The sequence below is a fragment of the Lactuca saligna genome, chromosome 2, assembly GCF_052625555.1.
Source record: "Lactuca saligna cultivar CGN05327 chromosome 2, ASM5262555v1, whole genome shotgun sequence".
Classification (NCBI taxonomy): Eukaryota; Viridiplantae; Streptophyta; class Magnoliopsida; order Asterales; family Asteraceae; genus Lactuca; species Lactuca saligna.
In genome coordinates, this window is record NC_136418.1 from 136,388,393 (window position 1) to 136,402,587 (window position 14,195).

The following is a 14,195-nucleotide window of genomic DNA, read 5'->3' on the forward strand; positions in this document are numbered from 1 at the left end:
CTTACCCCCGATCCACTAACCAACAACAACACTCGCAGCCTAACAAAACACAAATCGATCCCAATAAGACTTAACTGATCCTACCAAGTCTTCGGGCCGTGACTCAGACCTCCAAGCCCCAATCAAACAAGAAAACACATCCCTCAACATAGGCTCCTAACACCCTAGAGTCTAATTTAGGACTTTACTATAAAAAAAAAAAAAATTTAAAGCTTACGACTTTCTTGTAAAATCGTTGAAAATATTGAGACTTTAGTGTATATATCCCTAAACTTTTTTGATGATACTATGTTGACCGCTCCTGTACCTAATTCGAATTTAAATTGTAAAACCTATGATCATACTTCGGGACCGAATTCCACATGTAAATGTTTTTAAAAGATAACCACATCAAGAGCACTTGACGACTTACATACACTTGATTTTTTTTAAGGTATTATAGTAGCAACTATGGTGATAATATTTTTAAGTAATATTATAGATTTATCATTATAGATGTTCTAACGTAGAAAAAACTACAACATTAAAGCAAATATATTGTAAAATCATATCGTAGTTAGACTAGTAATTAGTAAATGCAAAACTGTTCATTTTGCAAAAAAATCAAAATCTTCACGAGTGATTGGCTTGCATTGTGGAATATGTATTCGGATGATTTTTTTTTTCTTTTTTTTGAGAGTTATAAAAAAATTCACAAAATGATTACGCTGTGACTCATGATTTCTATTTTTAGCTATTGATTAGCCCAAAAATAATGTGGTTTATGTACTTTTATTAAAATTATAAAGTTACATACTATGCAAATATTATTTGCCATAAGAAATAAAATCATCTTTTAGAGTAGACATCAAATCTCTAGTTTGGTCAAGACTCAAGAGGCATATAGGATTACTACAAATCGCGTACCTTCAGCTTTAGGGATATTTTGCTTTTCTGGGGATTGTCTCCAAGATCGATCAAGAGAAACGTCCTTGCTTTCTTTTTTCTAGTTCAAATGTACGTCAAGAAAAATTTTATCTGCTCTCTTCAATTTATTATAGGCTGTAGCTCATGATCATGTTTTGAATTTTAAGCATTCCTTTCAATTTTCAGTAACGAAACCCCAGAAACTTTCTGTTGCCGATATGAAGAAAAAAGCATCATCATCGTCGACAACAATGGCGTTTCAAAGAGGCGACAGAGTCGAAATTTCAAGCATCGAAGAGGGGTTCGAGGGTTCATACTACACAGCAAACATCATCGCTAGGCTTTCCAAAAAAGAGTACATTATCCAGTACAGAACTCTCCTGAAAGAAGACGGTTTCGGGCCCTTGAGAGAGGTGGTCTCCGCCGATCAAATCCAGCCGCTTCCTCCACAGATTCCGGTAACTGGATTTTCGTTGGGCGACGCTGTTGACGCCTACGAGAAGGATGGGTGGTGGGCCGGAAAAATTAGTGGGAAAATAGGGTCGAATTACTTTGTGCATTTTGAAAATTCAAATGAAGAGATTGTTTTCCCCTTGGGATTTTTAAGGGTTCATCAAAACTGGATTAATGGTGCTTGGATTTCTTCCAAAAGATAAGGTATGTTATTCGCACAAATCCTCTCCTTTAGAATCCTGTTGAAACAGATTTTTGAAATTCAGGTTTTTGTTAGCCATGATTTATATGTAAATGTAATCGAACATTGAATGATTTTGACCCAATTTCTCATAATCATAAGTCTTCTATTCAATTTTCAACTATGAAAAGAAGGTAAAATTGAAGATTTATATTATCTATTTAATTACTTTTAACTATTGGCTCCTTTCCCCCAATATAACAAGTTCCAAATCATCAAAATTCTCATAGGTTACTCATTAAGCTTCAAAACTTATAATTTGTTAAATTTATTATAAATTTCAGGTACAAGCTCTGCTAAGGGTAAGGAGCTAGCTTAAGCTTCTAAGTTCTAACAATAATACTAAGTGTTCATTTTGTATAAGCATATGTTCACAACTTTTGCAAATCTTTTGGGTTATCATGTAAGTAACTTTGGGACTAAGAATACTAAATCAAGTACTCTAAGTAGGGTATTATATGTCTTGTAATGGATGCTCCTGGATGTTTTGTTGTAAATTTGATCTTGGCATCAATGAAATAGTTGTTTGCGTATATGTATGATGACTTGAAAATTGAAGAACTTTTGTGGTGTGAATTTGGAATTCGTGTTGTTACAAGCTTTTTGTGGTGGACGATAATGTTGAATGTTGGGAGGGGTAAAGATGAGTTTTAATAGTTTAATAATAGTTATCATATAACAAATATAAAATACAATAATAAAAATATAGATAGGTAAGTGCATGGTCAATATAGTCATTTTATGTTTTTACTATAACGATGGTCCAAGTGAAAAAAGAAGAAGATAGAGTTGACACGTGATAACCATAATAACGATTTATATAATTTACTCTTTTATTTTGATTAAAAACTTAAAAACTCCCTAATGTAATGAACTAAAGGTTGTATTTTCAGGTAAGAAAAATACAAAGGTTTTGCTTAAAAATAAGATGGGCTTGGGTTTAAAAATAAGCATTATTATTTAACCAACTAAGCATTTAATGGAACCATCTTATTAAATACAAGTCATTTAATGGAACCATCTTAAAAATAAGAAGATTGTAATGTACTGTTTTTGCGTTTGCAATTATAACTTGATGTTGCTTAAGGTGTCGGTGGGAAAATCAAATTTAATATCTTAGACAGTAACAATAATTTTTGTAGATGTAATAATGAAAATTGTCAAAATTAGACACAAAATATCTTAATCACAAAAAGAAACAATATCATTGTGATCATGTACAACTAAATGAACAAACTATAAAGTAAATGACATGAATGTTGTTGTGCTCTTAATAAATGAAGTTTTGCTACTCTATTAGGATTCTGATGATCTGTAATGTTCGATTTCGAATTGAATGGATAAAATTTTGAAGTTTGATTTGATCTAATTGGAAAACTTTTTAGACTATGCATTGGATTTAGTAGAAATAAAGACTTCGAGTAAGATTCATAATACTACAAAACCTTATTATAGAATAAAGACTAAAAAGGTGATGACATATCTACTTACGATTTAGTCGGGATCCTAAAATCCTAAAACCTTGCTTTAGAATGGGATCGCAGTGTGGTTGGGATAATTTTTCACTTGTAGGATCATTGTAAAATATTAACAAGCATGAATGAGATAATTGTTCAACTTCATGTATTAAGGTTGCTATGTTCAAATGATTTATTTTGATTTGATAATTCCTTATGCTTTAAAAATAATTTTAGTGTTTGATCTGATAAATTATTTAATGAAAATATAAGGTATGAAGAAATTTTATGGATCAAAATAGAAAAATAGCGGATGTTTATGTAATTATTATTGAATTAAAAACTTACTTCATTGTACTTTTTTTAACAAAAAGATTCATTTTTTACACAAAACATCTATATCCTATGTAATTAAGCAGAATTGTGTTGACTTGTCACAAACACCATGCTTCTAGGCCTTATAGTACGCATAATTCAACTCTATTTGCAAATAACAACTTCTAATAAATAATATTCAGTATGACAAAACATCCATATCTTATTAAAGTTAAGCATAATTGTGTTGACTTGTTGCAAGGACCATGTTTCTAGGCCATCTAATACGCCTAATTCAATTCTATTTGCAACTAACAACCTTCGATAGATCTTTGTTTTTTGACATGACATTCGATTGAGATAACTCTTCGGTTGATTTTTGTTATTAGTTGTATTTGACTGTTTAGTGTCGGTCAATTGGAAATTGTGGAATTTTTTTTGTATTTTATGAGAATATCACTGTCGTTGATATTTTGTGAGTAGATATAATGGTAAAATATAGAAATCTATTTTTTTTCACAAATTTTTTGGCTTCTAAATTGATATTATGCATTAATTATAGAAAAAAAACATTTGAATATAGATTTTTCTATTGATTCTACGTTGCGTATGACCGGTCCTAGGGATGTAAATATCCTCAAATACCCAGGACGAGTTAGAGAAAAAGAGTCCCTGTTGTTATTATAAGTTTTTTATATATATATATATATATATATATATATATATATATATATATATATATATATATATAATATATAATAAAAAACTTAAACCCTGTGCAGCTGCCCACTTTGTCATCTTTCAACGCCCCCATGAATGCTAGGTATTCTTTACTTTCCGCGAATTCACTAAGTCCTTGGATTGGAGAAGGCGGACGCAGGATTCCACATAGAGAGATTGTTCCCGCATGAATTCTTTGCCAATTGTTCCGCTAGAGATAGCCTAAAAGCTAATGATAGGACTTACATGCACAATACTATGAGTAAGTAAGTATGTGTAGTAGCGCACAAATAGCTCTTCTTTCTTATGTCAATTTAAATGTTCATGTTTTAAATCAACACTTCCTTAAATAATTCTATCTAAACGTCATATAAACATATAAAACTGTAGTATGTCATAAAATTTGTTAAGCTATTTACACTACGATGGAAAATTTAAAAGATAACATGGGCTATCCCTTAACATAATTGTAACTAAATCCAAATTTAAGTAGGTACATACCTAATTAAACTCTCTCTCCCACCTTGTTACATCAACAACCATGACAAGTCCTTCGATAGATTATAACCATTTGAGTATATTAGATATATGAAAAAAATTTAATATCGAATTTTGATACCCAACCTAATATTGGAAATTTATGAGATTCAGTAGAGTAGATATATTAAATTTTGCGATACTGAATCTTGACAAATGATATCCAAATTAGTATTGAAATTTTTGGATACTAGTTTGAGTATCCAGATTTCCATATACCAAAATTTCAATGTACATATTTTTTAAACAATCTAATCACTTACTGGTTTTATGTATTTTGTGTTTCACTCAACACCATATGATGATATTTACTCGTCATTTTAAGGGATTACAAGCGGTCAAGCCAATAGGTATGAACAAACTTATTTATTTGATACTTGAAACACATATAAAGAAAGATCATTATACATGTACTTCCATTAAGTGTCTCTAACTATTTCACTCAAATATTCTAATAATTACAAACTAAAATTAGATACTTCAAAATATATAATTCACATTTCCAAATACATCGAGTATCTATATTAAAAAAGACAATATATGAATCCGTTCCCAAAACCGAATACCCGGAATTTTGAACCGAATTCATATATTCTAAACAACTTTTTGTTGATGACAATTTACATTAGAACGGGGGAGGGGAGCGAAAAGACCTTCCATAAACAACATGTGAATACGAATGAGATTGAGAATAATGAAACACGTTCTTGATCTTATGAAATCCATCACTGAATACGCCAAAACCGAATAACAAGCCGATTGTAATTCCCAACACTATCAAGAATGTGCATATCATGCATATTTTCCCCAAACACAACATCTTCTCAAGATTGATGAATAAAAAAACACAAGCAATAGAAAGATTCAATAGAGAATTCTAACAAAATTCGTTATAACGTGATGTTGATTTTATTTGAAAGAGATACTATAAATGTGGCAATGATGATGAATATGGTGGTAGCAAGAAGAAGACTCTCTTTCATCATTTGAAGCTAGTACGTGTACGGATAGTTTGCATAGTTATAGATTTTGTAATACTTTTCTTTCCTTTTTCCAAGTTTAACTATTGATATTGTCACCTTGATGGATGTGGTGATCACAATATCGAGTCAACAATGCTTATGACCTTATATTTCCTTGTTTAGGAGGAAATATCGGAAAAAACAGCTAAAACTTTCCTTTTGGTTCTTATATTTTTCTTGGAAAAAAATCAGCAATAGAATCATTTTTAGGGTTACTCCGTTTTTTCCTAAGCGTTCCATATTTTCCATTGCTCTTTGTTTTTTAAACTTGTCAAGGCAACCGAAGTCTAATGGTTGAGCAGTGAAATTTCATACAAGAGATCCAGGTTTAAACGATTCAAATACTGATATGTCTGAAATACTGTCAGTATTCTGCAATTGATCTCTCGTCGTGAGTCATGGGATGGGTTTTGACGTGGACAAAATGATTTTATTTACCATTTTTATTCCGGTTCAAAAGACCTTGTAACCACTAATCACTTCGGTTTATCACTTAAATTTTAAAGTAAACTACATAAATGGTCCTTATGGTTTAAAGAAGTCTATGTGTTTGGTCCATTACTCTTTCGTTTTTCATTTGGAAAGTTCTTGAGGTTTGGATTTGTTTCGATTATGGTTCCCGATCGAGTTTTAAAAAGACTAATATACCCTTATCACAATTCTCTTTCCTTCATTTTTTGCCACACAAAAACCATCATTTTTTTTTTCTCATCAACAGTACAAAATGAAACTGCTTCTTCCTCTAACCAAATACCACGAAAAACAATGGGTCCCCCAAAGAATCTGCTTTCTTTCTTGATTCTTCATGATTCTTGTGATTTATGCCGTGAGAAGACTTATGCCGAACGTAATATTGAGTATTACAAGCCCCAGTAATGCAATACCGTTGAATCCCCTGCAAACAGAACAAGCAAACGAAAGTGAAAACAGATCCATCATCATTCCTTACAAAATCGATGAAATCGTATGTGCATATATCATCAAATCAAAGTTAAAAGTACAAAGCAAACAGACATGGGTTTATCAGTAGAATTCACATACCCAATCGGGAGACGCCCCTTAGGATCACCGGAGGAGTAACCCTTGAAATAGAAAAACCGAGTAACTGTGTATGCTAATCCCAAACACGAACATATAACTGGGTGTTTAAACCCTCCCAAAACCATCAAAACAAAAAAGATCGGAAGGGATTCGAGCGAATTCTGATGCCCTCTCTGTAATCAAACAAACAAAATTCAGAATCCTCAAAATCCCTTACGCGAATCGAAGAAAGATGATGTATTTTCATAAATCCGCAAGCGATATGTACAAACCTGAATACAGTTGAATAGTTTGTAATCTTTGGTATCAGCTTCAGTGGCGTAGAGTGTTGGGTATGACACATGATACCTTCATTGAAAAAGTTATTAAATTTCCAATTAGGGAAGTTAGAATCAAAGGGAAAGAGTGTTTGTATGGAAATATTACTTCTTTCGAGCTTTGTTGACTTGAAGCTGCATATACAGGTTGACGAAGCAGTAGGCGATAATGGTGAGAATGATATAGCCGTACTCCTTCGGTAAAAATACAACTATTCCGGCCATCTTGTTGCTCCGATTAAGATATGATTATTTGAGAACTGGTAAGGATTCTGTTAACGACGTTATCACTTATCAGCAGCTTCGTCTTCTGGTTCAGGGTATTTGTAGCATGCTTTCAGATGAATTGCTGAAAAGTCCCTGTAGTATGGAGATGTACTAAACTTTCACCTTTGGCTTCTCGAGTATTACATGTTAACCCTTGCATTCTTTTTTGTTGCAATCCTAAATGTCAAAACTCAAAAACTTTATCAAACTATAAATTTTTAAGGACTAATATAATAATAATAATAATAATAATAATAATAATAGTATTGTATATATCATAATATATAGTTATACACTACTACACACTTTCCTAAATATATTTTTGAGTAAATTACACGAATGGTCCCTATGGTTTGGGGTAATTTGTACGTTTGGTCTCTAACTTATTTTTTTACTCGGAAGGTCCCTACGGTTTGTTTTTGTTACGTGTTTGGTCCCTACAGTTTGTTTTTGTTACGCACTTGGTCCCTATCTTACCTAAAATAATTATTATTTAAATAAGAAAAAATATGGGGTGGGTAAAGTACGGTGAATGGGGTGGGGTTGGGGTGTGTTTACTTAAATAAATTAAAATATCAAGGGAAATATAGTGTATTTAGGTAAAACAGGGACCAAACACGTAACAAAAACAAACAGTAGGGACCTTCCGAGTTAAAAAAATAAGTTAGGGACCAAACACGCAAATTACCCTAAACCATAGGAACCATTCATGTAATTTACTCTATATTTTTTTTTATACATTTATGAAGACAATAATTTGTTTGTCATGAAATCGAATATACTAGTTCAATAAAATATAACCGTTTTTTGACATGTTATTATTTATTAATGGTATTTGTATTATACTTCTTGTGTACAAAACATTGAGATTATAATACAAAAGAAAGGTATTTTGAAAATTTTCAGGATAATGAAATGTGTGTTTAAGATATACATGCAATAACGATTATAGTTATGTAAGTTATTTCTCTAAATCAATCATTAAACGTTTTCTTATGTTTCGAGATAAATGCAACTTTTGATTGTATATATAACTTAACTAGGTATAAAACACTCGTGCATTACACGGACGTTGATTAAAGAAAATAAAATATTAAAATGTAATAATAAATATTTTTTAAAATAAAATTTTGAAATAAGGAATCATGGGCGGCCCAACCATTTTGGGGGCTCTAAGCGAACCAAAAATTTGGAGCCCTTTGGCCTTTACTATACTTGGAAATCGAAAACGGATGATATGAATATTTCGCAGAAATCTAGTTAGAGGACTTCTTTCAAGAAGGGCTTGAATCCAATGAATTGTGTTTCCATTAGAATCGTCCTCGCACTATTGTACGGATTTATCCCTATACCTAAAAAAGTCTTTATTTCATTGTAGTGCCTTCCATTCCACTATTCTGATCGAGAAAGAATCTCTTATGAACGACCAAGTCATAATGAGATTAAAAACCGATGCTTCCTTGGCCGTGTGGAACATGGATTAGCATTATGTCATTCCTACAAGTGATCCCCCATCCATGGCCACTAACCACTCGCTCGCCGGATGCTCGGACTCCGCGTTTCAAGTTCGTTATCCTAACCGTATCCTCTGCTCCACCGGGAGGCTGACCCCTTCTTCTATCTTATCTACTGCCTTGCTCCTTGCTCCATAATGCTCCTCGAAAATAGGCTTTTGGTATTTTTACTGAAAGCAGAGGAAGCATTCGATGCATCATTTAAAAAAAGTGTCAGAATCGGTAGAAGAATGCAAAGTCTTTTCAGCTTCATGAGTGTAGCCATCGTTGATTTATTATTCTTCTTTATTCATTTTGTGGTTACTGGATTGAAATTTTTAATGGACTAAACCTTTGGACTTTGGAGAATATGGGACCCCTTAGAATTGGGGGTCCTAAACCCTACCTTAAAAAACTTCTACATAGAGCCGGTCTGTAAGAAATGAAGAAATATATTAATTGCAATTTAGTATAATATTTATTACATTTGATATTTTACATATATAAGTATATGTATTATGTGACTTTTTAATTTTATAAATTGAAAAAAAAATCATAAATTGACATGTGGATATTATTTATTTAAAAAATATTACAAAATAATAAGTATAAAAAATCATTAAAGATTGACATGTGTCAAAATCATATTTATTTATTATAGTAGAAGTAGATGAAATTATTACTCTATTTAAATAACTAGCAAATATAACCAAAATCTAAATGGCTATTAAAAATTAGTGAGAATGTGTTATATTTCATTTAAAAGATGCAATTTTTTTTACCAGTTGGCATATTTAACCATCTAATAATAAGATTATAACATTTGGTAAAATCTGAATTATGTTCTTAGTTCGTTTTCTCATTTTTGTCGCCCCACCTTAGCATTGGAAGATAAACAGGATACCAAATTATAATCTTTTTTTTCCCCCTAAAAGTAACATTCAATAATATCAATAGATAAAAAGCCGGTTAACTATAGGGGTTGAAAATGCAATAGATGGAAAAATGAATGGTCGAATTGATTTTTACTTAATGCAATTCTTGGTAATGACCACCACTCATGCATAAATATTATTTTTTCCGCACATGCGACACGATAACATAATCAGTTAAGTCTCCGCCGGCAGAGGCATGTTGGTGCATAGTCTAGACTCTAGATAGTCGAGGTAAATTTGTGAAATAACAAAAAAATAGGAGGGGTTTAAAAAAAATCACCAAGAAATTGACGTTTTCAGAAAATGACGAAGAGTTCTCCACAGAGGGTTTTTGTGGAACTCCTTCCGTTCTGACTTCTGCGAAAAATCTTGTGTTTGAAATCGAAAAAATTGTATTTCAAATTACCAAAATTGAATAAATTATGTTGAAATCGTTTGAAAAAATTATGTTTGAAATCGAAAAATTTGCTTTGTTAGGTAACCACCTCGTTCTGTCAACGCTATTTTCTAACCAAGGAAGTGATTCATTATCTAAGCTATTAAATAAACTAATTTGTTCTTTTTAATTCAATTTAATTTGTTTTTATCTAATTAATAATAAACAAATGAATTATTTTATTGTTAGTTGATAAATAATAAATTTATCATCTGAATATATAATTTATTTCCATATATTTTATTGCGTTTGATGTGACATCATACCCTTAAACATCTTGCCAATATATCAAATTGTTAGTATCGTGAATTATATATAGAAAGAAAGAGAAAAATTCAATAGAGAACCATATTTATGGGTTATTCAAGGAACCAAATCTTTTTTTTCAATTTCTATAGCTTATTGTTTATCGAAAAAAAAATCTAAAAATGTCTAAATTCATATATTAACATTGTGAATGTAAAAAATATTTTTCGGATTCACCGTGTGAATCCGGATTCACGTTGTGAATTTTCGAATATTCACATTGTGAATTTGACGTAAAAAAAATCGAATTTTATATCATTGGAAAAATGATAAAAAGTTATGAATTTCTGTTTTTTTTTTTAATAAAAAATAAGTTCTAAAAGTTGAAAAAAAATTGATTCATTGATTAATTATAGTTCTCTATTGAACCTCATCCTCTATAAAAACAACCAACAATATCAAATTTATCAGGAGTTGCATGATTTTTTTAAGGGCTGTACTACTAAAAAAAATTCATATTTCGACAACAATTTCCATCTCTAAAAGGGTTACACTGACAAATTTATATTAAATTTACACTTATTAGGACTTTTATGACAAATTCCCAACAGATTCTTGACGGATTTTCTAAGGATTTGTGATGGATTTACAGCCGATTTTGATAAGTTTACACTAAATTCACACAAATCTATGTTGTAGTCATGGAAGTCCTCTTTTTGAACAGATTATATTGATAAAAGAACATACTCAGGAATAGACATAACATCCAAGGATTCATGAGTCAAACAAAATGCATTATTATGAAAGTGTTACATTTTACAGAAAGCGCTTGGAACTATATTCCCAAGGCACTTAAAACTACGGTTTACAACAGCTTAAAGACCAATGCCTCAACTAAAAAGTAAAAACAATCATTTTTTTTTTCTCATCAACAACATTACAAAATGAAAGTATGAAACTGCTTCTTCCTCTAATCAAATACCAGAAAAAAGAAAGGGCCCCAAAGAATATTCTTTTCTTCATGATGCTTGTGATTTATGCCTTTACAAGACTCACCCCAAACGTGATATTGACTATCACAAGCCCCAATAATGCAAGACCGTTGAATCCTCTGCAAACAGAACATGAAACCCAAAGTGAATACAGATTACAGATCCATTATCATTCCTTAATCCTTACAAGAAACTTAATCTAAATATCATCGAATCATAGTTAAAAGTATAGAGCAAACAGACAAGGGTTTATCACTACAATTCACATACCCAATCGGGAGACGTCCCTTAGGATCACCGGAGGAGTAACCCTTGAAATAGAAAAACCGAGTAACTGTGTATGCTAATCCCAGATACGAACATATAACTGGGTGTTTAAACCCTCCCAAAACCATCAAAACAAAGAAGATCGGCAGAGATTCGAGCGAATTCTGATGCCCTCTCTGTAATCAAACAAACAAAACTCAGATTCCTCAAAATCCCACAAACGAATCGAAGAAAAATGATGGATTTTTCACAGATCAGCAAGCGATCGATATGTACAAACCTGAATACAGTTGAAGAGTTTGTAATCCTTGGTGTCTGCTTCAGTAGCGTAGAGTGCTGGGTATGAAACATTATACCTTCAACAGAAAATTTTGTTAAATTTCAAATTAGGGCAATTAGAATGAAAGTGAAACAGAGTTTGTTTGGAAATATTACTTCTTTCGAGCTCTGCCGACCTGAATCTGCATATACAGATTGAGGAAATAGTAGGCAATGAGGTTGAGAATGATGTAGCCGTACTCCTTCGGCAAAATTTCAACTATTCCGGTCATCTTTTTTCTCCGGCGAAGATCTGGAGATGATTAATTGAAAACAGAATAGGATTCAGCACCTTCGTCTTTAGGTTCAGGGTATTTGTAGCTGACTTTGAGATGAATTGCTGAAAAGTCCTTGTAGTATCGAGAATTTCTAAACTTTCACCTTTAACTTTAAGGGTATGACACGTTAACCCTTTTCATTCTTTTTTGTTGCAATCTCAAATGTCAAAATCAATATCGCTTAACTAAACTAGCAATTTTGAAGACTTATATGGGATATAAATTTTAAAGAAAAATGTACATAATATAATAATATATCATAATACCACTACTACACACTTTCCCAAATAAACATATATCTATTATACATTTATAAAAACAACAATTCGTTTAAAATGAAATTAAATATAATGATTCAGTTAAAAATCGTATTCTTCGACTAGTGGTTATTAATGGTACCTATGTTATATTTCTCGTGTACTAAAAATTGTGATTATGATATAAGAAAAATGTACATCAATAATATCAATAGATAAAAACTCGGTTAATGATAGGGGGTGAAATGCAATACATGGAAAATTGAGTGGTTGAATAATAGAGTAGTAGCTGGTGTGTGTTGACCTCTTCTTTTGGCTTTCTTCCCAAGTTCTCTCGTCGTTCCCACTATTCCCATTATAAATTGATTACGACGTCATGCAATTCGTGGTAATGACCACGACGCATAAATATTATTTTTCGAACATGCGGCATAATAATATAATCAGTTAAATAAAAAGTAGAATAAGTTCTAGTATTTGTTTATTAATATTACGGAGACGATAATAAGAGATAATAAAAAGAAATTATCATAATTTTCTAGAAATAGGGATTACAAAATTAACATTTTGAGAAAATACAAAAATAAGTTTTTATTCTTGAAACTGACCTACTTTGGAATTCATTTATGAGTTTCAAACATTCATTTTCTGACAAAAAGGTATGTCTGATTTTTTTTTTTTTTTTTTTTTTTTTTTTTTTGAAGCCTATTATGAGAAAAAGCAAGTTCCAAATTTCTAATATGTTAAAACTGTTGTATATATGAGCAGGATAAGTATAAACTCATTTGTGAATCACCTCTTTAAGTTTTGTTTTTTTCTCTTGTAGTTGTAAGCGTTCTTAAGTAATACATATTCCTTCCCCCATTGTTCATGTTTCAAAGCGGAATCATGAAATGGATATATTTAATTAATGTCATTGAGGCAAAACAAAAGAACAATATCTTGGAGCTCTACAGTCTACATGTTAGTTGTTAGTACATATCGGAAAAGTTATTGTTTTGGTTATAATCAGGTAAATTGTTTTCTTAAATATCTTTTAGAAGTGTTAATTTTATCCTACATTTTAGTGTTATATGATTTGTTTTCATAAAATTTCTAAAATACAACTATTAATGGAGTTCGTAAGGTGGTAAATTAGTGATTGCAAAATTTCAGACATATTTTTGGAAGGAGTATGATGATAGATAAGATTGTAAATGTTGATTATTTTATTGTCACCATGTGATTTTAAGTAACTGGAACTAACATGTGAGCTAAGAGACTTCATAATTTGTACTCTAATATATGTATGTGGTTGTGCAGAATGCACGCATGTATAAGATCGAATTAGAGGCCGGTTTAACGACTAGTCGGAGCTCCGGGGCAGCGCCCCTTGGTTCGGGGTTTCCAAAGGGGCAGCACCCCTAGCGGGGTCCAAGGGGCAGAGCACCTAGCTGGGGTCCCGCTTCATATTGGCAGGGGACCAAGGGACAAAGCAACTAATGACGACTCAACCCTAATGAAACCCTAATTTCGTTTAATATATAAATGATTTTTCCTCTTCAGAAAGGGGTTACGATCTTAAGCTCTCGTTTTTCAGCATACTTTCACAGAATCCCCTAGCATATTGGCTTATGATTTCTGTGCCAAGAAACGTAAGTGTCCACTTGGATTATCCTAGGTTGAATTTCTTGTAACCTATACATAGGGTAGAAATA

At 31.6% G+C, this 14,195-nt stretch overlaps 2 protein-coding genes and 1 long non-coding RNA gene across 3 annotated transcripts; 1 reads left to right on the top strand and 2 right to left on the bottom strand.

Annotated features, from left to right (window-relative positions):
* Positions 1–839: 839 nt before the first annotated feature.
* On the top strand, positions 840–2,135 carry LOC145029112 (uncharacterized). Its single transcript, XR_013676377.1, has 3 exons — positions 840–996; positions 1,093–1,563; positions 1,885–2,135. It is a non-coding gene; the product is annotated as an uncharacterized LOC145029112 (long non-coding RNA).
* A 4,169-nt stretch (positions 2,136–6,304) lies between these two features.
* On the bottom strand, positions 6,305–7,289 carry LOC145029113 (uncharacterized). The gene is made up of 4 exons (XM_078977733.1): positions 7,119–7,289; positions 6,965–7,040; positions 6,693–6,865; positions 6,305–6,546 (listed from the first exon to the last, which is right to left on the bottom strand). The coding sequence occupies exons 1-4, from the start codon at positions 7,232–7,234 to the stop codon at positions 6,471–6,473; spliced, it is 441 nt and encodes a 146-aa protein (XP_078833859.1). The 5' UTR covers positions 7,235–7,289; the 3' UTR covers positions 6,305–6,470.
* A 3,870-nt stretch (positions 7,290–11,159) lies between these two features.
* On the bottom strand, positions 11,160–12,260 carry LOC145031734 (uncharacterized). Its single transcript, XM_078980345.1, has 4 exons — positions 12,081–12,260; positions 11,926–12,001; positions 11,649–11,821; positions 11,160–11,497 (listed from the first exon to the last, which is right to left on the bottom strand). Exons 1-4 carry the CDS (start codon positions 12,194–12,196, stop codon positions 11,422–11,424), a joined length of 441 nt encoding a protein of 146 aa, XP_078836471.1. The 5' UTR covers positions 12,197–12,260; the 3' UTR covers positions 11,160–11,421.
* Positions 12,261–14,195: the final 1,935 nt, after the last annotated feature.

Bases quoted from the DNA above. Each gene is read 5' to 3' on its own strand.
- LOC145029113 (XM_078977733.1), bottom strand. From the start codon at position 7,234: ATGGCCGGAATAGTTGTATTTTTACCGAAGGAGTACGGCTATATCATT. The intron at 7,041-7,118 runs GTAATATTTCCA...TTTTCAATGAAG, and splicing joins GTCAACAAAGCTCGAAAGAA to GTATCATGTGTCATACCCAA. The intron at 6,866-6,964 runs GTTTGTACATAT...GTTTGATTACAG, and splicing joins AACTATTCAACTGTATTCAG to AGAGGGCATCAGAATTCGCT.
- LOC145031734 (XM_078980345.1), bottom strand. From the start codon at position 12,196: ATGACCGGAATAGTTGAAATTTTGCCGAAGGAGTACGGCTACATCATT. The intron at 12,002-12,080 runs GTAATATTTCCA...TTTCTGTTGAAG, and splicing joins GTCGGCAGAGCTCGAAAGAA to GTATAATGTTTCATACCCAG. The intron at 11,822-11,925 runs GTTTGTACATAT...GTTTGATTACAG, and splicing joins AACTCTTCAACTGTATTCAG to AGAGGGCATCAGAATTCGCT.